At 38.0% G+C, this 23293-nt stretch overlaps 1 protein-coding gene across 6 annotated transcripts in view; it reads left to right on the top strand.

Moving 5' to 3' along the window:
• The window catches only part of RALYL (RALY RNA binding protein like), a 401162-nt gene extending 380544 nt beyond the window's left edge, over positions 1-20618 (top strand). For all 6 annotated transcript variants that reach the window (XM_056332687.1, XM_056332685.1, XM_056332686.1 and 3 more), the window contains 2 exons: positions 1385-1563; positions 19635-20618. In XM_056332687.1, coding sequence (XP_056188662.1) covers positions 1385-1563; positions 19635-19652 — 197 coding nt within the window. In that variant the 3' untranslated portion in view covers positions 19653-20618. The remainder of the gene's footprint in view (positions 1-1384; positions 1564-19634) is intronic.
• Positions 20619-23293: the final 2675 nt, after the last annotated feature.

Here is a 23293-nt window from a genome sequence, read left to right as displayed (position 1 = left end):
CTTGAAGAGTAAGGCAAGTAACACAATGACTTATAACTACCATGGTATTGTATAAAGCACAGTATTGTATAGATGTCTTTTTATTTTTTAAGTCCAAGAATCCTTCTGAAGAAATTATGTGACTCAGGGACTAAGCTTAATTGTTCTATGTCTTTATTAAATTAATTTGAAAAAGAGGGACTGAAGACTAACAAAGACTGAAAAGATGAATGTAAGTTGCAAAATAAATTTGCAGAGGCAGAAGGAAAGACAAATGCCTAGGTTTAAGATACAGAAAAGTACGAGCAGATTTTAATATTACATGCAGCTGCTAATAATTTATAGTAAAATAATAATATATTCATAGAGCTGAAAAATACAGAGCTTCACAGGCATTTGCAGATTCATTGGCTGTGCAACAAGATAAGTGATGCACTAGTGGTGTTACAGAACAGTCAATCTAACAAAGGGATGGTTTTGTTCTAGAAATTTGATCATTGATGGGTATTGTCACCCTCAAACTGAAAAGACATTGGTATTCGAGCTATGTGCAACCAATGCTCTGACCCATATTCACTTTGATTACATAAAGCTTTTCATCTAAACTCCTGATGTGCCTAGGAATAAGACTCTGATCCCTCCAACTACTCTTCTGGCCAGTCTGTCTATGTCATTCCTCCCTCAATCCTCCTCTGGGCTTCTGCTGGCTGGATGAAATTCCTCAGCACATCCAGGAGCCTCACAATACATAATCACAACTATGCGACTATCTGCAGTAAGCCAACCGGGCCAGATCCTCTGGGCCTCCATGGAAATGGTCTTTCTTGTCACTGCTTTGCAGAAATTATAGGAAGCCTATATTTGGGTAATTGGAGGAAGGCATTCTCCTGGGCTAAGGCACATTATACCAATGGGGGAAACATAAAAAATACGTTCAGTTTCCTAGAAGGATTTGTTGATTATCTGTATGGTTGTTGAGATATATTCACAGCAAATTCAGACAAATCCTTGTTCACTTATTGGCAATTAACAGCCTTCTGCTTCTCAGAGCATAGAGATTTATGCACTTCTCATTAGCTGCAGATAAATAAATATACAATAACTATGCCAACTGGATTCCCACAGCAAAGCAAAGTCCAGAAAATGAAAAAGCTGGATCTGCTGGTAAATCAAGCCTTCATCCACTGCATGGGATAGATGAGCATGTTGGTACTACGGTTGATTTATGCATTAATTTTTGAAAACAAGGGGTTTGATCATATTTATCTGGTAGATATTAACACATTGATTTTTACAAAACCAGCACTTCTGGAGGGCAAAAGCTTAGGTTTCTTCCTCGGAGCACTTTTCTTTGCCATCAATAGGGAAGGTTGCTGAATCTCTACAGAGTATGTTTTCCTTACAGAAGCTCAAAAGAAACAAATGGAAGATAATGCTGATTTGATTCAAGAGGAGTGCATATCAGAGAATGCAGATAACTCTACAGAAGAGCCAATTGAAGGAGGGCCAGATGCAGATGGGGATGGAGAAGATATGACTGATGGGATAGAGGAGGATTTTGATGAGGATGGCAGCAATGAGCTGGTAAGGAACAATCATGCCACGTCCATCTATACAGTTGCTACAAGTAACCACAGAGAAACTACAATCTGGGTTAAAAAAATAAGCTCACAGCAGTGCTCTGATGTTCTGTAACTAGTGCTTAGTCCTACATTCTTCATATACTGTAGTATCAACTAAACATAGGGCCCCCCGAGGAGAAACAAGAAAAATCTGTTCTACTACATTTAATGATTTTAGAATGTACTTTAAACTGGTTTACATTTATTATTTCACATTTAATGAAATGCAGATGAGAAAGGAAAGCATGGTGTGCTTTTTTTTTTTTTTTTTTTTAACCGGAACATTTCAAAATTAAATAAGATTCTGGAACAGACAACTCCTGTTAATAAACAAGTGCTTCTTCATAATCCCCAGTCCCTGTCTTCCGTGTGTAACTTCTGCAGGCTATGTTGTCAGACAGATTTTTTTGATGAAGGGATTTTTCCTTAAAAAATGTTTGGCTACAAAATTGTTTAGTTTTCAGCCTGAGCCTGCACCTTTCATGAAATGTCCATCACATTGTTAAACTTCTAAGTTCATCTAGAAAAACATTAAAAAACATATTGAAAGTCAGTTTTATACTTTTTTATTCATTCCTACTAAGAATGCATCAGTCATATTGTTTGAGACTGTATAATCCTCTCCCTCTCTTCCCAGCTTTCATATTCTTCTGCTTTGAGCAGAAATCACTTCTCTTGCTCAGTGTCACTGTCCCTGCTTGCTTTCTAACATGCATTTAATCATGTGTGCACTGTAAAAGTCATTCAGTGAAGCCAACAGGAGTCAGTTTGCAATGGCCATGGCTGAACCAGCACCAAGTCTGGAGTACGAAGGCATGCGAATAACCAGCGTTTTGCACTGCTGACTGCAAACACAACTTAAAACTACTGCTAATTTGAGGGTTTGTGTCCCTTTTGCCAGCACAAGGCCTTTTTGAAATTAGAAATCCTGAATGACATTATGCCTAGAAGAAGCTACTACAAACTGAATGCCCTCATCTTTTAAGATGTGGTGTAGAATAAGTGATATTATCACTTTTTCTTAAAGGAACAGGTTCTCCTGCACAGATATGAGTGATATTTGTAAGAAGCTGCCACTCTGAACCTGTAGGAAGTTGAAATTTTGTAATTAATTAAGTTGTACATATAATATCTCCCCACGGTTAGCACCTGATCAGCTGAAGTGATATTACCAATGGGGTGACCACAGTTTAACAAGACTGGTGGGTTTTGCACTAATTAGGTGTCAGACTCCCTACTGCAGACAACAAAGTGGGGAAGATAATGTACAGTATATTAGCCTCTGATAGTTCAGTACTGTCATTTCACCCTGTAGGTATGACATATTTAGCATATATCTGCGCTATATAATGAAGCATGATGTAGAAGAATTTCTTCACCTAGCAAAGACCTAAGCAGGAAAGTTTCTAAGAAGCAAGCAGCACAGGAAGACTTCATTAGCAGTAAAGTCTGGAATCAGCACAGCCACATTTGCACACCGCTGCTTCTGAGTTCAAAAGATTTATATGACGGAATTAGTTGAAGTGCAGAGTGTTGCAGATGCGGCCCCAAAGACGGCTCAGAGGTCTGACCCACACATCTAAGGCTGCTCCAGTTTCTCTGAATGCCATTACTGAAGCCCCTTGGGCACAGGGAGGAGATGGATCACTGCACATGGAGAGCAGTGTCCTCTGTCCTGTGCCCTAGCACTCATAAATGATATCCTCCCCAACCCCAACATGCTGGTAACATGAAAGATCAAGGAAGAGCACTTATGTGTATCATCTTGGTCAGATGCAGCCTGTCCCAATGCCAGGGCAGTGGAGCCAGTCTGCCTCATGCCTTCCACCTTCCCAAACACTGGGACCCTCTAGCTGAGAAGCTAGCAGTATTGTAGACTTTAAAGCTCAGAACCACGATTCCCACTAATGTAAAATCCTTGTGCTTTTCATCCTCCCTTGCCATTTCCCTCAAGCTTTGGAAAAGGCCACTTCACCTTAGTTTTCCTCCCTGCTGCAATGGGTTAATAACCCTTTCTTCACTTTTTCTTTTGCAAAGCCTAGGGAGATCAGTGAACAAAAAGCTGCTGTGGATGAGTTAAAAGATTGCTCTACAAAGGATTATTTTTAAAACCCCTCAAGATATGGGTGTTTCCCATGGAAAGGCAATTTTAAATTGAACTGTGTCTCTTTCCTCTACAGTTTTTACCCAAACACTCAGCAGTATTGGCCAGTTATGTTATAATATGAACCTGATAAAGTTTATGATGCATATTGTAATTTACAATGTTTTTCACTTATGCTTACATATATTTATGTAGATTTAATGGCTAATTCCTGTAAGTTTTACTTCCTACTCCAATCACTGATAGCTATATAACTGGAAAGTAAATAAGAATACTATTAAATATATATAGTGAATACCCCAGTAGGAATACTTGAGATTTCAGTCTGCTTCTACCCATGCTGTGCCCTACTATCTGGCATAACCCTCTGTTTTGTGAAAAGTAAAATATATACATACACTTGTTATAAAACAAGAAGTCCTAACAGATGTTGTTCTGTTTTATGAAAGCTAACTTATTTAGGCAAAATAGCTGACTAAAAGCAAATGTGTTATTTTGGAATGGAGCCAGTTACAACTCATTTGTGGGGGGAAAAAAGGTTTTTTAAGCATGAAGTGTAATGTGAAACAATTAGGGCAAACTTTCCATGTGTAAAAACATAACCTTGGACTCAGAATAAGAAATACCCTTCCTAAAGGCATTTTTTAATGAAGTCTATAATCTTTTCCAAATATAAAGCTAAAGCGATTTAGGGTGATGATGATGAAAAGAAATTTTTTTTTTCATCACTAAGAGCAGCAGAGCAAATAGAAAAACATTTGAAATGGGCACAGCTGATGTTCTGAAGTCAGTTTACCACCAAACATTAGTTGGGAGTCCACCAGTCTGAAAAATATTATTAGAGGAAGAGAGGAACACGGCTTAACTTTAGATCTTAATCTTCTTTGCAGTGCTTCATATGTAGCCGTAAATCTCCTGCCAAGCCATTTGCCCATAACATGCTGCAGGACTTTTTGCTGAACACATTATTGTCGCCTCTTTTGTTTCCCCTGTGACCAGCCCTAAGGCTGTCAGTAGAGGGAGATGTTCAGGAAGGACAGGCCTCCTGCCAGAGTCCAGATGCTGCCAGCATGAAGAGTCTGAATCTGTGTACATGGATCTGCATCTTTGGACTACAGGACTCAACAATATATTTCTTTTTCTAATTCTAACTTGCAAAGGAAGTGACTGTGTAGGCTGTATGCTGTGGGTTTAGGTTGTAGGATCAGTTCTCTACATTCACACAGTCTATTTGGAGGAACGGTCACTGCACATTAACTGAGTGATGGCAGCTGTCCTCATGCCTGCTTTCAGCCTAGACCAACTGTAAAGAAACACAAAGTAGTTTAGCCTGCAGTCAGAGTTAAGTCAGGCATGGATTTAAGGATGCTTTAGCCTCTTCATTTGCCTGCCTGACTGCACACACAAAACCACATCACATTCAACAGCTGCACACCTTCTTCATCCACCATTTAGATCAGGATGTTGTTGGTCCCTGCATTGTCATTTTCTATGGACTGAAGACACACCCACAAACAGTCGTTATGGCCCAACTGAAGTGTGAAGAAGTTTTATGCCACAATAACTTGATTGTCTCTCTGAACTCTTAATTCAAGACATGCTGCATTTCAAGTTATCTGCTGCAGTCATCAAAACTCTTGGGAAAGTTTCTTCTGTAACAATTGTTTGCTCACAAATATCCCTCAGTAAGTGTCTCCAGTGCTGCAGACACTACAGCTTAAGGATCTGTTTAGAACAATCCCCAAGGACTTTTGATCCACTGACATACTGAAGAGTTCTTTAAATGGTGATTTCAGATACTGTGTACAGATGTCAAATAGTTGGCTTCAACTAGCTTAGTGAATAGCGTTACATGCTTCTCACCCACCTGCTCTTCCACTCCCCCTTGTACAAGGGCATGCAATAACATATTGTAGCTGTATGTACATATGAAATAATCACTAACTTGGAATGTAGCACCTGAGCTTGCTGTACAACTCATGTGACTTAAGTGATCATCAGAGACAGCTGGAGTGAAAGAAAATTTCAGCTCTATTTCTTTTGCTCCTATCAGATAAAAAACTAAGTAGCCAGTTATCTCAGATTTTACTGGGCCCGAGTCATGCTTTCTATCCACATTTCCATCCACATACAAGTTTCTACTTGCAGTGAATTAAAAACCTTCGTGTTCCTTCCTAGTGCAAATACATCCACTCTTACTGCTTTTAATCCAAACTGTCCCTCAACAGTGCTGTGAAGAAAGCAACATACCTACACAGCTTCCCATCTTGCCTTAGAGAAAACAAGCTCCTATGAAGAAAGATCTTTGTGCTTACTAAATTTGCCTCACACACAAATCACAAACAGGCCACAAATCACTGGAACACAGGTTGTGAGTGACATCAAGCAGTTTTCAGATGCCTGCCACAGCTTTAAATTGTAAGGAGTGGGAAGGAAAGCCAATAACCTCCTCTTATTCCTGTGGCTGCACAGCAGAGAGCCAAAAAGTCATCTGTGCAGCACAGTCCAACACACATTTTGATATTTGAGAAGCACCTTGGCCTCAATGCCTCTAAAACAAGCCCCTTCTTCTTACTAGAAACAGCATTAGCAGTATGTGGTGTGGCTGAGAGGATACAGGGAAAGCACTTTTGAATTAGTGTGCAGAGTGTTTTCCTTACCCTGCTTATTAAGCAGCTGGACAACCCAGTGCAGGCCCAGAGCATTTCATATAACTTCTCTGAACTTGTTTCAAATGGTGTTAATCTATCATCAACAAAGCACTGGCTGAAAATGAACTATAACTTATCATTGCAATCCCCTTGTAAATAACAAAGCTGGCATCCAATTAGTTACCTGAAAGCCTGAAGTATTGTAGATTTGGAAAAAAAAATGCTAATGCTTAATAAAATACCAACAAACTACTTAATTGGAATGAGTTATACACAAGCACTCATATCTATATTACATTGTCTGAGAAGGATAGTTTCTATCAAACTGTCAGCCTTTTGCAATAAATAACTATAATAATAATAGCACAGCGGTGGTTCAGTAGTTAAGCATTCAGTAGAGCAAACAGTGTTTTCTGGTAGAGCATGTGATCCCAGTGATTTCAAATGCAATAGATTTACAGCGTCATAACTCAGATCAGACTTTGGTTAGTGCTTGGCTGGAATTTGAAGGATATATTCACAGTTGCAGCACTGTGATTTTATGCTGGTGTAGCTACACTAAAAATAATGAAGCCACACAAGCATTAGATGGGAGTTCCACAATAATGAGTTACCTTTAATGAGATGTCTTGAGAGGCATTTTTATTAAATTATATCAGAAACAAAAGGTACAGAGACTGGGCAAGGCCCAGTTCTGGCTACAATGTAGATTTATAGCGGTTGTTTCAACAACAATATAGTTCCCTTTCTATTAATTATATTTCAGTTACATTTACCTCTCAAAGATATTTAATTTCTTACTCTTGTCCTTTCCCCCACCTCTGCACTGCATGCTTTCAGTCTATCAGAGTTGTTTCTAACATCTGATACAGAATCATGTTTCAGACATAAATAGCAGAAACTGCCGCAGATGAAAAACTCAAGATAATCCTCTTGCTGCACTGAGTTTCATGATGTAAAACTGAAAACATTATGATATCCTAATAGCGACATTTCTTGTGGGAAATGATGCAAATACCATTTAAATCAATGGAACCAACTAGTACTTTGGCTAAAGCTCATAAAAACAATTTCCTTTTGTCAGAAATGGGTGGTTTATATCACTAGAAGGACCATTATCAAAGGTATTAGCAAAAGTGGGTTTAATATGATGCTGTAAAAGTGTGCCTTAACAAAGTTCAATGGCAAGGTTCACTCTATTACTGTACAACATAGTTATTTGAACATTGATTCAAGACTACCAAGACTCAAATCGAATTTGCCCAGACAAAAACAAAGTTACCAAGGCACAAATTAAACTTACCATACTACAAAGTTATGCACAATATCGGTTGCTTACCAAAGATCTGCCATTGGTAAAAGGTCTCTCTGCCTTGAGGAGCAGCCTTGAGAGGCATCCCAGCTCCAGGGGAGATCACTGCCACGCAGCCAGGCTGCTTGGCTGGGAGAGCTCAAAGGCAGCTCACTGAGATCAGAATAAAGTGGTTGGTTTGTAGTCAAATTACATGCAATGGCAAAGCTAGGCATGAGATTCCCTGTACCCACAACTTTCTTTGTTCCTTGATAAATGAGTCTTGGAAAAGCCACTGCTATTCATGTGTTAATCGCACAATCAGTGTTCCAAACTCAGCTCATACCCATCGATGCTCAGTGGCTTATTCTGCTCCTTTGTGGGTATTCAGAGAACAGATTGAAACTAGAGGAGTCCTGGCTACAGCTCAGGCCATTACCTCTGGACCCTGGACCAAACTACTGCTAGTTTGGTTAAGTGGACAAGTGTATCCATCACACCTCTCCTATGAGTAGCTAAAGGGAAATAAATTTAATAGCAAATCGGTATGAAACAGTGAAACTTTATTTGCTTTCATTATTTTGCATAAGAATTGAACAACCAAAATACTCAGCAGAGAGCAGAAACAGAAAAGGAATAAGAATTTGCCTGATTAATTTAATGTTGTTTAAGCCCAGTTTTGCTTATCTCAAATAGTAAGGTTGATCAAATATGTGACTATGTGATAGGACTGATAGTACTTAATTTATTATTGCATTCAAACCAGATTTTTCATTGCCTTTTTAGGTACTTTTTTATTCTATCAATAGCATCTGGGCAGATCAGACTGACTCTTCTATTATCAGCAGAATTAGGCTGATTAGCATGTCAAAAAGATCAATAGCTACTGTGACAATATGCAGTTTGCTGAGTGCACTTATACAGACTACTACTACGAAAAAAAAAGGACAAAACTTTTAATTAATGGTAATGGCTGAAGCAAGGTTGGGCCAGAAATCCTATTCAGATTACTTTAAATATTGTTGAGACCAAGCAAAATTTAGTCTTTTCGATGCACTGAACATTTTTGGACTTCATTGAAATCTTGCTTTCAGGGGAAACATGAAGCTCTTCATTCCTAAGACAAATGAATAGGTAAAAGATTGTGTTCACTTGATAAATATCAGTGCAAGATGTTTGTACTTGAGCAAGCTAAGAAAGTCATTAGGGGCAGCACACCCGACAGATACTAATGTGTTGTACCTTCCAAAGCTGCAGTAAATCTAATAACCTGTGACTGAAAAAATGGAGGAAGTAACAAAAGCATGTCATGAAATCAAAAATTGTTAGAAACTTCCTGACATGCCCTTTTGTTATATTTAATATATGCAATAGCACAGTAGATGTGTTTGTTGTTCACACGCTATTGTATGAGTCATTGGAAAGGCCTTGCTGCCAGCTCCTCCTCCCCATTTTTCCTGGCAGTCAATTTCTTAGGGGAAGACTTCCTAAATGGTGTTCAAGGTTTTAACCAAGTTACTCCTGACTACATAATGTTTTTCTAATTATTATTTACATCCTATCCCCTACATGTCAACAGAGACCTGCAGAAAATGCAAGCACTGTTATCATACACTTGGTTTCTCTCTTTCTACTAGACTTCCCTTCCTGTAATTGCATAATTGTAAAATGAATGAGCAAAATAGTTTGCTCACCTTTCACATCTATTCCTCTGAATCTGGTCTATATTATTTAGTCCCCAGTTAGAAACTTTCAAAACATTTATTATGTAAATAACATAATTCATTTGCGGCCATTGGAATCTTAAAAAGTTGATGCAAAGAGCTTGAAAAGAATGTTTTTTTCTTCTGTTTATCTCTTTTTTAAGCAAAGGATGAAGAATCAGGAAGTTTGGGTCCCATTCTCAGCTTTGCCACTGAGCTAATGTGGTGGGCAATGTGTGTCAGCAGATCGAAAGTGCATGTAGACTCAGCCCCTTTTTCTGAGGTCAGGCCAAGAGGTGCCTTTGGCCTTAAAGCCAACATGTGGGAATGGAGCATTACCCAAATACATGGTTTAAATTTATAAATATTATATGCTTTCCAGTCAAGAAAATTGCAAACTTTGGTTTTGCCTGTTGAACAAAAAATTCACTCTTCAATGTATCTGTTTTACATTTACATTGCACCCTGCTATCAGTGGGAACTGCTTGAGGTTTCTGTCATCACTTAACTTCCTACATTTTCTGCTATGAGTTATTGGCATGGTCTCTCTTTCTGACGTCTGTCATATGCAAGGCAAGTCTGGGCACGTCCCTTTCAGATCCAGCAGGGTGAACATTAATAAGCCCTGCCAGCAACTTCCAGCAAAATGCACAGGCACAACAAGAGCAGGAGAAGTTGTGCATCATCTTCTCCTACATTCTGTCAATCCCACCAAGCACAGAATAACCATCTATGTTCAGGAGTTTAAATGGAGTATATCCTTACTGAGGTAATAAATGGGTGTAAATATTAAATGGAGGAGGGATTTTGTTTGTTTTTATTCCCTGAAAACCACTGTAAGAACTGGTCATAAAATAGTGGTATTTAGACTACCCCAGACAACCTGAACCAGTGGCTGGTCATAGCCCAGTGCTTCATGAGGCTAGTCCTAAGTACACTTAATTAAGCAAATGCCTGTCAATACAGAGTACGGGCTTGCATGTGGCATTTACAGCCTCATGGAATTTTGGCAATATGTCTGTTTGGAAACACTAGCATGGGAGACAATATATCTAATACATAAAAGAATTTTTGATTACTGCTTAATACGTTTTAATGTTTTTTTAGAAATTGTCTAAGTGTTTTGGGTTCAAGCTCATGCACTGCCTTCCTGTGGACCTGTGCTTTCAAAGAGTAGCTTGTGTGCTTTCTCTGCTTTGGGGGAATGGGAACTCTGCTGTTTGTTGAGACACTGTTCATAGATTTATCATTATTTAGTATTCATTATTCACTTTAATGTTAATTTTATTTTGGGTTTTATTTGGTGTGAGGGTTTTTTTCTATTTAGGCAGGACTATGTGTTTATCTTAAGCTTTTAGGTAAGAATAAGATAGTCATGGTGCTTGAGGTTTTTGAAACATCAAAATGTTTAATTTTAATGGCTCAGCTTCAGCTGGCAAAAACAATTGTTGTGCCTCCAATTTAAAACAAAACAAAAAAAAACCCAAGCCGACAAACAAACAAAAAAAACCCAAACCAAAAAAAAAACCACAAACCAACCTGTAAATTGATTCAGAGGCAAATAGTTAGATCAGGCCAAAAATTCTCTCAGACACATAAACAAAATACTTGCCTAAATGATAATTCTTCACTGATATAATGTAATTGGCCTTAATATTCAATACTAGTGGACTGGTTATGTGTGTTCTAAATAGATCAGAATTAGCTCCACAGCTTTTGCTAAATTTGCCTAAAATTTATGAGCATAGGGTCAACCTCTGAGTGCAGTACAGAAACAAAGACAGCCAAACACTTTCCACCTAGAAGCAAGCCTAAATCCTTTTTCAGGGGAAGGTGATGGTGGTTTATAAGAAAGATAGCAAGGTTTGTGCTATAACTTATGTCTGGTAAAGAAACATCAGAATTAGCTGAAGTAACTCAAGACTTTAAATATGAAGACTGATTTCAGTTCCACCCCTGAATAATTTTGTCAACATAATTTCCACTAATTCTGGAGGAGTTGCTCTTCTTTTATCTCCCTGTCTTTTGATTGACTCCAGTAGACTTTGGATGACTTGTGGAACATGCTGGGTTGGGTTTGGTTCACCTATTTGCAGCCAAATTCCCCAATCATGTGTAGGGAGAATATCCATCAGAACCGTAACCTAGCATAGATACCAAAGCAGCCGTACAAGGTACAGTGGGAAAGTGGTGAGAGAATGGAAAAAGAACACTGTCACTCTCTAGACTTTCATTGTGATACTGAAATCCTCCGCAGTGCCTCAGACCAGCCATTGGAGCCTGTGTTTGGCTTGGCTTTGAGCCTATCAGCTTAATCCTCAAATTCTTAGATTTAACTGAAATTGAGCAATTGCCATGCATCACACATTTTTCCTGGTGTGTCAGTCTTTGAAAGTAAATAGCTTGAGTTCCCCTAGAAAACACTCATTTCACAGGCTTTATCAGTATGCTTGAGCCTCAAGAATGCTGAATGAAAAACCCTCAGAGGAAACATTTTTCTGTTGAAAGTCTTTACACAAGTAAAGAGGGGTAAACACTGAGAAGCCAAAAGATCATTATTTTTCCATTTAAAAAGACACAAATTTTAAATGTTTTTTATTTTTTCAATACAAATTGCAGAGCCACTGTAGTTAGTGACCCAATTATTCCAAAAGGTCTCAGTTTTTGAGAAAATATAAATGTGTTACTAAGAAGATTTTCTGCATGATTAATGCCAAAACATGAAAGGCAGATTGGATTTATCTATACAGAGGCATTTATGGACCACAGAAAAGGGAAGTTATTTAGAAGGTGATAGAACTGTAATTGCCATTTCAACAAAAAAGCAATCAGTGAGGAATAAAACAAGCTCAGTCTGCCAAAATGAAGATTTGGAAGTTAATCAAATGCAATCTTAGCCAGGCTGTTATGCTGATATGTGTATCTGAAGTTTCCAAATTGTTGTTGCTATTGATTTCTAAAAGTACAGTACAGTTTTATAATGTCTTTCAAAATGAGTAAGTTATGTTCCAGCCCAAATAGAGAATCAAAAGGCTAAATTCTTCTCTGCTACTTCTTTGCAAGGTTATATTAATCCCTTCTCAGCTATTAGGTGATTCTGTGCCGTTTGCAGACCACAATGCAACCCCAAGTCCACCATTTTACTTTGTAATTTTTATTTTTAAACAAATGTCTCTTGAAATCCTCATTAAAAAATATATCATGCATTACTATGCACTTTGTATTGAAATAAGTATTATGCAGAAAAATGCCAAGCCAAACGTGTTTAAACAGGATCAGCTTTTCTTGTAATTTCCATCTGGATCACATTTCCAAACCAAGTCTTTCATAGACATCCTGTATGTTTAATTGACTTTCTTGATTCAGTACACTATTGCCACCATTTAGGTATCTGTTGTTCATCATCGTTAGCCTCATCCCTCCCCTCCTTCCCATGGTTTACTCTGAGCTTTCCCAGTATCTCTGCCCTCTCATGCTGAATGCTTCCGTTTCCTCCAGCAAGCTCTCCTCCCCATTCCTTCTCTTTTAATTTTCTTTTTACCTCATTTCACCTGGTCTTTAAGTTGAGTAAAACTTCTGCCTCCAAGTAACTGACTGAACAATCTCCTGTTGATTAGGCAGGCCACTCCTTATCTCATTACCATCACTGTGTACAATTTCTTTTTCCTGCATGGGTGCACTTGGTTTTTTGATACCCATCTAAACTCTAATTTGGCAATACTAGGAAAGTTTAGCCGGTGCTTTCTGTGTAATTAGTTTAAGGTAGTTCTAGTAAGCTTCTACTTTCATATATTTTTAAAAGACACTATTTAAAGTGTAGACATAGTGAGTGGCCTCAGGCTACAAGTTTTAGCAGTTCCTTTATATAATAAGCTGTGTGTTCAAACTTGCACCCTTGGCATTGATAGCACAGGAGCTATTGCCTTCAGCATTAATATTGATTGGACCACAGCTTCACACTGGGGCATTCCTACTCCTCACAAGAAGCAGAGGTTAATTCAGTATGAATTTTATTCTACAACCTTCTCACAGCACCCTGCATCCTAAAACCATCTCCTTCATAGCATTCAGAATGATAAAGGAAGATCCTTACCATGGATCCTGCTAATACTCAGTTACACTTGCTTCTCATGGAACAGGCCCAAGCCCGAGAAGCAGAAAACACCTAGAGCTCTCCAATGAAAGTCATACCTCTGGGAATTTGCTACGAATATACACGCTTCTTCAGGATTAAAGGAAAGTGGGACATTTGCCCCTTTGCTACATTTGGCACTCGATCCCCAGAAGGTGTTGAGTTGCTGTCATGGAACTCTGGTACAAGCTGAGGAACTCTGTGGACAGCATCAGTGAGGCTTTACTGCATTTGGTTTGGCTTTATCAGCCAAGGGAGAACATGAAATGTAGTGGTGGTGGTGGTGGGAGCACGTATTCACTGTGAGGTAGTCTTGTGAGTGCATTCTGGGTAAAGACTTCAGGGCAGCAAGTTCTGCAAAAGCACCACCCTCCCACCTTCTGACCTCTTCCACATTCTCCTGCTTGGAGATTCTGCAGCCCACCCCACACTCTGCAGAAGGTCCAATGCCTCCAGCTTCAGATGCCTCCCACTGCCACCAGATACTACACTACTAGTCCCTGAGTCTTCTCCTACTCCTATAAAAGGACCTTGTAGAAGAAGATCTTGCTTCAAAAAGCAGTCAATTAGGGGGAAAACCACAGAGTAAAGTGAGGTGCACAGATCCACTTCTTTCCCTCCTCCTCACTGCTGTCATAGTCCCAGTCAACAAAGCTCTTAAATTACCATCGTGACTCTAATTCCAAAGTCATTCCTTCAACCTCACACCTGACTCAACTCAACCGCAGCATGGCCTCACTGATTCTCCAAATACTAGATCCCATCTCCACCACTACACCCAGCACCATCCATCACAAATCTGCCTACACAGGACTCTGAGAAAGAAGAGATATGTTGGTCTAGGGGGAAAATCAGTACTTGACAGGGCTATCTCATTCTTCCCGCTGATTTTTACCAGGCAAACAAGTGAAACCAAGCATTTTAATACAAAGGAGATAGAAATTTGTTTTCACTTATGAGTAAAACAGCTATTCTCAGATTTACTCACATAAGTACTAACACTTCAAAGCAATTAAACTGTTCACTGAACAGAAAAATGATTCTGTAGTGTTTTCAGCAATTAAAGTATGATTGACAGAGTACAAAAGATAATGATTAGGTTTCATCATTGGAAGAAAGGTTTAAAGAAGGTTCAACTGCTCCCTTTAATCATTCTCTATTAATATTTACCAAACTGTACAATTTCTCCTGTTTGTTATATGCAGTGAATATTCTGTCACTAGGTCATGATAAAAAGTTCTGCTTTGGTGCCATAATTTGGTCTGTCATGTTTTACGAATGTTACAAATGACAGCAACAATCCCATAGCACACATTCATGTTCCCCAGCTAACACCTACTGAACTGAACGTTTACATTTCATATGAGGGCATTATACTAAATCACCTATTAACTGTGTTATATATGTAATCAGAGATTTCATGCTTTATGTGGCAAAGCACAAGGTGTATCTCAAATGAGCACAATTGTGAAGTCTGTGAGAGCTAATACAAATCCAGGGTTCTTTGATAAACCCTGTTCATTGCTGTGGTTTTCCATTCATGGTGATGAATGCTGTGTAAAAACCAAAAGAAGCCTGTGCCCCCATAGTACCTTACAAACATAAATTACTGGGGTTTGCACTCAATGTGAGCTGCCTGCTTAAGAAAAAGGAAGGATATTGTTTTCAGTTAGACACAACAAATAAACAGAATGGTAATTTGCACTACTATTTTCTGTAATCCATCCTGGTTTTTCTCATTTTAGAGAAATATCTGGATCAATAATGGCTAACCAAGATTTGTGGTGTTATTTTTTTTTAAAAGTCTGTTCTGCAGATACAGTTTTTCACCTCCTTGCCTGTCCAGAAAGTACATTTCATAATCAGAAGAAATTATGAGAGATGAAACAGTATGCCATACTAGAGAACATAAAAGCGGCATCTGTGGACCTGGATTCAGTATTCACAGTTATACAGATAACAGTTTAGGAGTGAGCATCAGATGCAATCAAAGCAATTGCACTGCAACTGCAGTTTGAGGTAGTGCAAGTATGAGGGCCGGTGTTGTGAGTGAAAGGACAGTGCAGCAGCTGCATTTTAATGGGGCTTGCAGTTGTTTTGCGGAAAGTGATGTATGGCAGACACATAACCCACTGCCAAAGCCTAGTCGGACACCAAAAGCAGCCTGGGAAGGTGTCAGGCACTGAGTCTCCTGCTCAACAGGAGCCTGACAAAAGTAGAAATGTGATTTTACCTGAAACCAAGCAGTAGTAACAATTAGCTTCAGATGCCTCCCTTACAGTTATTAACCTCAGACGTCCAGTCCTAAGGGTGGGATTTCTGGCAAGGAAAAAGAGGCAGGAGAGCAAAAGGAAGCATATTTGAGGCCTTGCGTTTCAAGCTCATGTATGTGTGCACCATCATCTATCCATCCACTGTTTAGCTGCATTTTATGGGAATTTCTAAGATTAATGTTATCATGAAAGCCATTTAGAGCAATCAATTATTTAAAAACATGCATTTTGATAGATGGATATATTTGTATATACTTGCTGGATGCTCTTATTGCTTATAATTATTGTAGGGTATACAGTAAATTCTGCAACATCTATATTCTGTGGGACTGTTCTCTAAACATTTTCTTAATATGCTACAAGGGAAGATGATAATTGTGTACATCTTTTGTGTCATTTAGCCATGGTGCATTCCTAATACTTCCTCCCAAGGACATATGCTGAACTTATGCTCTCAGTAAGATTTATTCCTATACATCTAGGTCTGGAAAGTGAGCATGGTGAAGGAAGTCCAGCACACTTATCCCATAAACCCTGTGAGAAGGAAGCTAGGTATTTATGGAGAACAAGGAACGTACCCCTGTTGTTTACCCTTTTTCAGAACTTTAAGGAAGAACAAATAAACCAGAGCAGGGAAGAGGCTGAGCTCAGTTTGGACCCAGCTAGCAGAGATCAAAACTCACACTTCCCCCAGACAAATAAAGTACACCTAAGTGAGTTTAGAAAAGCCAGCAGCATGTCCCCTGCCACAGAAGTGGTGGTCACCGTTACAGCTTCCAGCTGCTTGAGGAGGCTGGGGGGAGAGGAGTGACCCACCTCCTCTAAGAGAATGGTGCCGCAGGTCTTTAACATGTATTGAAATTGCCTTCTCAAAAAAGGCTTTTAGGAGATATACAGAGTGCAAACTACTTCTATAAATGCAGAGCAGGCGATCTGATGGCCAGGCTCTCCCATAAAAAATGTCCTTTGTATCCAGTGCGTTCTTAAATATCTACAGATGTAAAGACTGGAATTATCTAGATTTTGAGGGGAGGTAAGTGATAAAACCGTTAAACTTCTAAAAGACAAGATGGAAAGCCCTCTAAATTTTTACTGAATTTTATCTGATTTACTCCATCATTTTTAGTGATTATACTTTGGGGCCCATTAAGTTGAACTGCACTTTCATTTAGAGAGGTGTTTAATATTTAATGTTGGCTTTCCAGTATTATATACATTGTAATAATGTAAAGTTAAAATTAATTGAATCTAGTATAATTTGAGTCTGGTAAAAATGCTAGAAGGTTCATACTGGAACTATAATAACAGTAGCAATAGCATTTCTGGAAGGCTGAAATACAGCATTATGCCTAAGACTGTTTCCACTAGCTTATACTTAAAAAGCCACCCAGATAGGGAAAAAAACAGCAGAAATAATTTCAGGCGCAGAATGAACCTATAAATACTCCATAACCTACCTCCAGCTTTTTTCAAAGATTATGATGGCAATTAGGACAGTATATACTGTTTCTTTGATATTGTCTATGGCTGCCAAGGCTATGTGCTCAGTTGGATTATTCAATTCTTAAAATGCATAATGTTCAAATCACACATTCTAAAGTGGTTTTCTGTTAGAACTACATCAAATGAAAGCCATACTGCTGGCTTAAATGTAATTTAGCTCATCCTTGTTGTGTCAGGATGTTTTTTTACATATATATAACGGGAAGGAAATGAAAAGATTAAAAAAAACATTAGTCATCATGAGGTTTTTTAATATCATCAGCACTAACATAAAGCCAGCTGATAAATTGCACACTATTCAGAAAAAAGAAATAGAATAAAATTAGTATTGCACTACACTAGATTAATCATAGCCCTGGGTTACTGTCATTCTATGGAAAATAAAAGCTTGACTATTGCAGAATTTAAAGTTTCTTCTCAGCCTTTAAGATTATTTGTCTTAAGAGGCAAATAACAAGCCCGTGTACTGAAGAAAGAACACAAGATTTTGGACTGCTGGGGTTGGTAAATTTTTATCATTGTTTCTAAACGACAGCAAAGCAGCATTGATGACTTGGATCCAGATGGTTAGCAGTAACGCTTCATAATGGTAACCTAATGAAGCTTTTTAGTGCTGGTGACAGGTAAATGCTTGAAAGGTTTATGGCAGGGAAAAAGCTTCAATAAATAACTTGAAAATCTGTCTCTTCTTACTTGCATAATTATTGCTTGTTATAATGGCGTAATGGAACAGCAAAGCATAGGTGAAGAAAAGGCTAGAAAAGGGGAACTCTCTCTGGAGCTAATAGGATGTACAGTGGAATTTTTTTTATTTCTTGCAAGATGAATAGCTACTTAACAACCATTAGGCCTCTCTCAGACTTAAGGGGACAATTTAAATAACTTTTTCATATGGTTAAGTCTGTCCAGGGATCAGAAGCTAAAAATAGGGGAGATGAAGGTTTTTCTCTACGCAAGTAGAAAATAAAGATTTCAGCATATTTTAACTGAAAGAAGAAAGTTCTGGGGCCTCTCAAATGAGCGTTTTCCCCTAATCCTGGTTACCTGTGAAGGGTACAACCACAAATCCTGTGCTCACTTTGCAGTGACGAGGAAATCTGACGGCTGGATACTTCAAAGGGCAGGAGGCCAGTCCTGCAGGGACTCTGATGTTTCTGATAAAACCTTTTGATTGAAAAAACAATTTTTCAATAAATTTCCCTCTTTTCTGGGGAAGAAAAAGGCAGGCTTAAAACTCACTGAAGGAGGAGGAAATTGGCTGAGAACATTTGGAAATTTTTCAGGTTTTGATCAAAAGTGCACCAGGTTTTGTCAGCTGTTTTCAGTTTCAGTTATAGAAAATTATATAACAAAAAAAAAGTGAAAAAGAAATTGGCTGAGAGACATTTTTCTTGTCAAAAGTAAAAAAAAAAAAAAAAGAAAAAGAAAAAAGGTTGAAAATTTCACTTAAAAAAAGAAACCATCTACTTCTGTTAACATTTTCTACTGTCAGTTTTCCAAACACATATGACTGGGAAAGTGTTGTCAGTTTTTCTGTGGGTAGGTTGAGCTGGTATATGTCTTACACTCCCCTGCAGCATCACTGAATGCCTAGTTGAAGCTGGTAGCACTAATGGGTCACGTAGCAGGACTCTCAGATTTTTTAGATGCAACGTGCTTCCAGCCTCTGCTGGACGTCTAACCCTCAAAAGTGTTGGCTGACACAGGACTTTTGCAGTTTCACACTGCGGCTGGTAAAACAACATAAGAAATTAAAGGATATGCAAATAAAGTTAAAGCATGTACACAAGAACAATAATAAAATAGATTATGTCAAAGGAAGCCACTGAGGAAAGATCCTTCTATCTGGTAACTATAAGCATTGCTGAAAGCACACAGTCAGTGTAAATGGTCTGGAATAAGGTATATAAATAGTGCAATGGGACAGAAGCAAAGAACCCTACACACAATTTATTTAGATTGAATGCTATTATGTAAATGAAGCATTTCATTGCAAAGCAGCTAAGATACATTCTTCTATTTTCTGCTACTAAAATAGAAATTATTTGGCAGTTGTTTGCCAAGCATTATTGAGGGGAGGGGTACTTCAGCCTCAACACCTCTTCCTTGAATCACTGTGGTTATTTTGGGACACACAGTCTAACTCAGGATTGTCTCACAGTCCTGATTGTCTACTGCTCCGGGTACAGGACTTTTCTTTTAGCCCTCAAAGGGTTAGAGGGGTAAAGCCTGACAAATATTGGTATTTGATTGATTTGTGAAAAAGCCAAATCATAGTCCTCTTCCGTCTTTTCCCCAGTTGTCTTGGCTTCCTTTTGAAGTTCTGCTGGAAGAAATTCTGTGCCTTCATACTAAAGCGAACATTTCATTTCTCAGTTTCTACAGATCAAGTGATGAGATGTCATGTGTGAACCCCCTGAAGGCTGAGAAGAGAAAGTCTGACTTGCCCACGGAAAATTGTGAACTGCGGTTTCTTACTGGCTAGCAACATCTTTGATTCAATTTGTATGAAAACTCAACTTAGTTATTAAAATGGACGTTACTGTTCAAATATTAGAAACTCCATTTCTTATATGTTCTAAGCTGTACAATTGTCAGATTTTTATGGTTTAGATTGTAAATGTGTTTTTCTCTGGCTAATTATTGGTATTATTTTTTTAATTTTGACGTCTTAAAGGCCAATGTACTGTATCATAATAATATGAAGGACATATTTAACAGGTGTGGGAAACACTGTATACAAATGTATATTTCTAAAAGCTATTTTTATGATTAGCATGTTTTACTGTTTTACCATATTTAGAGTCAGGTGATATTGCACTTCTTCGTTTACAGCTTAATTCAAACAAGATCATTATGGATCATTATGATCAGTGTCACAATTAAATACATTGTATGGTATTTTCCATTATTTTATTTATATTTGTCATTGGAAATAATTATGTTTATTAATAGGGTTAGCTGCTAAAAAGTGAAAATGTCAAAATAAGAGAGCAATCCTTGATAACCTGTAAATTGGATCCTCCTGTAAATCCCTTTCTGCAGATAAGCACTCTCCGGGACACCATTCATCAGACAGCTGTTACAGCTGTTCCTGCAAGTCTCTAAAGGCAGTTTGTTGTTACCATACAACAGTCAGTCTCCTGTCTAGCCAGGTAAATTACTTATAGACTGCCAATATCTGACAGCCTGAGTTAGCCTACTGACTACTTTTTGATTTATTTTCTGGCAGTAGTCTTTCCACTCCTGAACCACTAAAGCCCTCCTAAAAGCCTGCAGTTGGAATAATTAATTATTACAGATGTTGTAGGGGGAACCTCAGTACAGAATTTCTTAATAAATCATATTTCCTTTCAAACAGAGCGGATGCCTTATTTCTCTTGTGTTACTGAGATGTTAAGGGTATCAAAGCATATACGATATGGGCACAAGGTCGTCTTCTCTAATGAAAGTACCAACCCGTTCACCATCCCAAAGCTAGACCTCCTTAGCATCACAGATGGCATGAAACGAGGAATAGATATTTATCTATGTCTTTATGTGATATATACTCCAATAGAAAAATACACGTCTTTAAAGTGATTGCAGGGGACAAAAAGATACTTAATAGCTACAGCCTTCCAAGAGGGAGAGACATTAATTTAAGAAGTACCTTACACAGTCAAATGGATCTCAGACCCAGCTGTGTGCCAGTCTGCAGCATGGAGCCCTGACATCCACTGATATTCATGGCCAGGGGTAGTTTGTATTTGGGATCATCCAGCAACACAAAGATGAACCCTTGCCTTGCCCATTCAATCACTCCCTGTAGGCTGAAAGCAAGAGAAAAAGAAAGGTACCAGAAAGACTCTTCAACAGATCAAACTTTCAACTTCTATAAAAAACAGCAGTTTCTGAGATGGTAGGTTCACCTCAAACAGTGGGGGTATGAGGAGGTGGGAGCTCCAGGTCTCCAGTCACATTTCCAGCATGAGAACCATCATCAAAGAGGGACTGATATTCTTCAAACATTTGGAAGAGAAGCATACATTTGAATTTAATTATTTATTACTGAGCAGGAATTTTCTTCACTAGGAGACTATGTAACATAGCACTTTCAGTTATGTTTGTGTATCTTATATTTAACTTGTCTATTTTCTGTGGAGTTACATGGTTTACCTAAGTGCTGAGTAGTACCTTGCTACTTAATTAAGACAAGAATAGCATAAACATTCATGCCTGAGTATAAAAAATCACAGCTTGAGAATCCACCTAGGCTGACTCTCCCAGAAAAGTACAGCAAAAAATACTTCTGTGTAACTGAAAAATTAGATCAAATCAAAGTGTGAAATATTTCTCCACTTTCTATCTATTAGTATAGGTTATGATCATTTTTAACTGTAAAAATGCAAAAAGAATTGCTGTTTTGTGATCTCCATCGTTGGCTGACAATTAAAAAAAAAGAACTCCAAACCTCAGCAGCTCAATGGGCATTTTGCCCATTTCAATTATATAATATGTTGGCTCATTTAAAAGATGCAGAATGTCATCCAAGGGGATCAGTTCTGATGTTGGTGTTAATAAACTACATGAGAGTAACAGCTATGTGTATCATTTCTTCACCACCTCCATTCCAAACGAGCTAATAATCAAAGAAAGCACTCTACTAGATTATTATAAATTCTTTCCAATCATTACCTTTAGATTATATACTTACGGAAATGATTGCACCATCATAGTCTTGACACTGTTTCACACCATAGTTTAAGTCGTGAATATATTTTGAACACAAAAAGACACCTCTGATAACACCATCAGGCAGTATTTCATTTGCAAGCCAGAAGCTTGTGCCATGCAGTCGATTCCTAGCAAGGTTTCTTAATGGCATGTTTGCTTCAAATCACTACAGAGGATGCTGGCAGCTTCCACAGAGCTTGATAGTTCTCTACTTTTCATGTATGCAGTATGCTGGGTGTTGTTTGTCATCACTACTTCTACTTGTTTTACATGGGTTTTGTCAGTTGTGGGGTTTTAACATTGCTCATCCCTTGCAATATGGAAGAACAGAAAACATAAAGGATCTTGTCAGTTGGTTTGGGTAGTCAACAGTCTTATAAAATCCTTTATGGACAGTCCCAAATTACACCAATTCATTTTCTACACAGACCTATACACTCTGTGTATTTCAGATATTCATTTCTAACCTGTTCAGCTGCATGAATGGAAAACATTTACTAAAAAGCTTTAAAGTTTGGATCAAGAAAAAATATTTTTACTTTTTGTAAACTCTTGTATTACATATTGTTGCAGTTCTTATTAGTTTTCTCTGTAGATCCATTTTTAGTTCTGAAAAATCATTGTACTTAAACTATGTAGATAGCTGCAATCTTGTAAGCAGACATATTTTTAATAGGTACCACTGCAAGTTAGAATTAAAACGTTCAGGGTTTGCCCATGTAGAGCAGATTGATGGTTCATTACAGTTTTCTTTAAAATGTTGTAACATAATTTTTACATGTCTGTAAATAAATATTTTCTCTGATTTATGCACTAATTCAGTTTTGTAATTTCTTCTCTTAAAATGTGACTGTAAGAAACTTTCCAGGAAAAAGTTTATTTCTCTCATGGAAAAATACCAATTAAAGCTCTGTAATACAACTTGTGCTTCACAAACTTTCCAACCAGAACAAACAGAAACAGGCACCCATAATATGAAGTACTTACCTTACGTAAGTAAGTAAGATAGAAAAAATAATGTGGTAACTCCTGTTACCATTTTGACAGTTTGAGAAATTTAAGGACAAGTCCTGTGTTAAAAAATGACAGAGAAGAAATGAAAACTTCCTGAAAAGAGGGAATTCTTCAGTGGGGTGAAAGAGAAGAGGGGCCCAGTGGTGATATTTCATTGAATTTGAGGAATGCATTTTCTTAATCTTGGAAGCTTCCAAGTTTCATGTATCACTAAAGCAGTGTGAATATTACTTACAAAAATATGTTAAGAATATTTATCATTTTCTGTTTAGTATTCAAAACCACTTTTTATTCACAGTTTATTA

Source organism: Falco biarmicus, chromosome 3 (assembly GCF_023638135.1).
Source record: "Falco biarmicus isolate bFalBia1 chromosome 3, bFalBia1.pri, whole genome shotgun sequence".
NCBI classification, from domain to species: Eukaryota; Metazoa; Chordata; class Aves; order Falconiformes; family Falconidae; genus Falco; species Falco biarmicus.
This window is presented reverse-complemented; position numbering and strand designations above follow the sequence as displayed.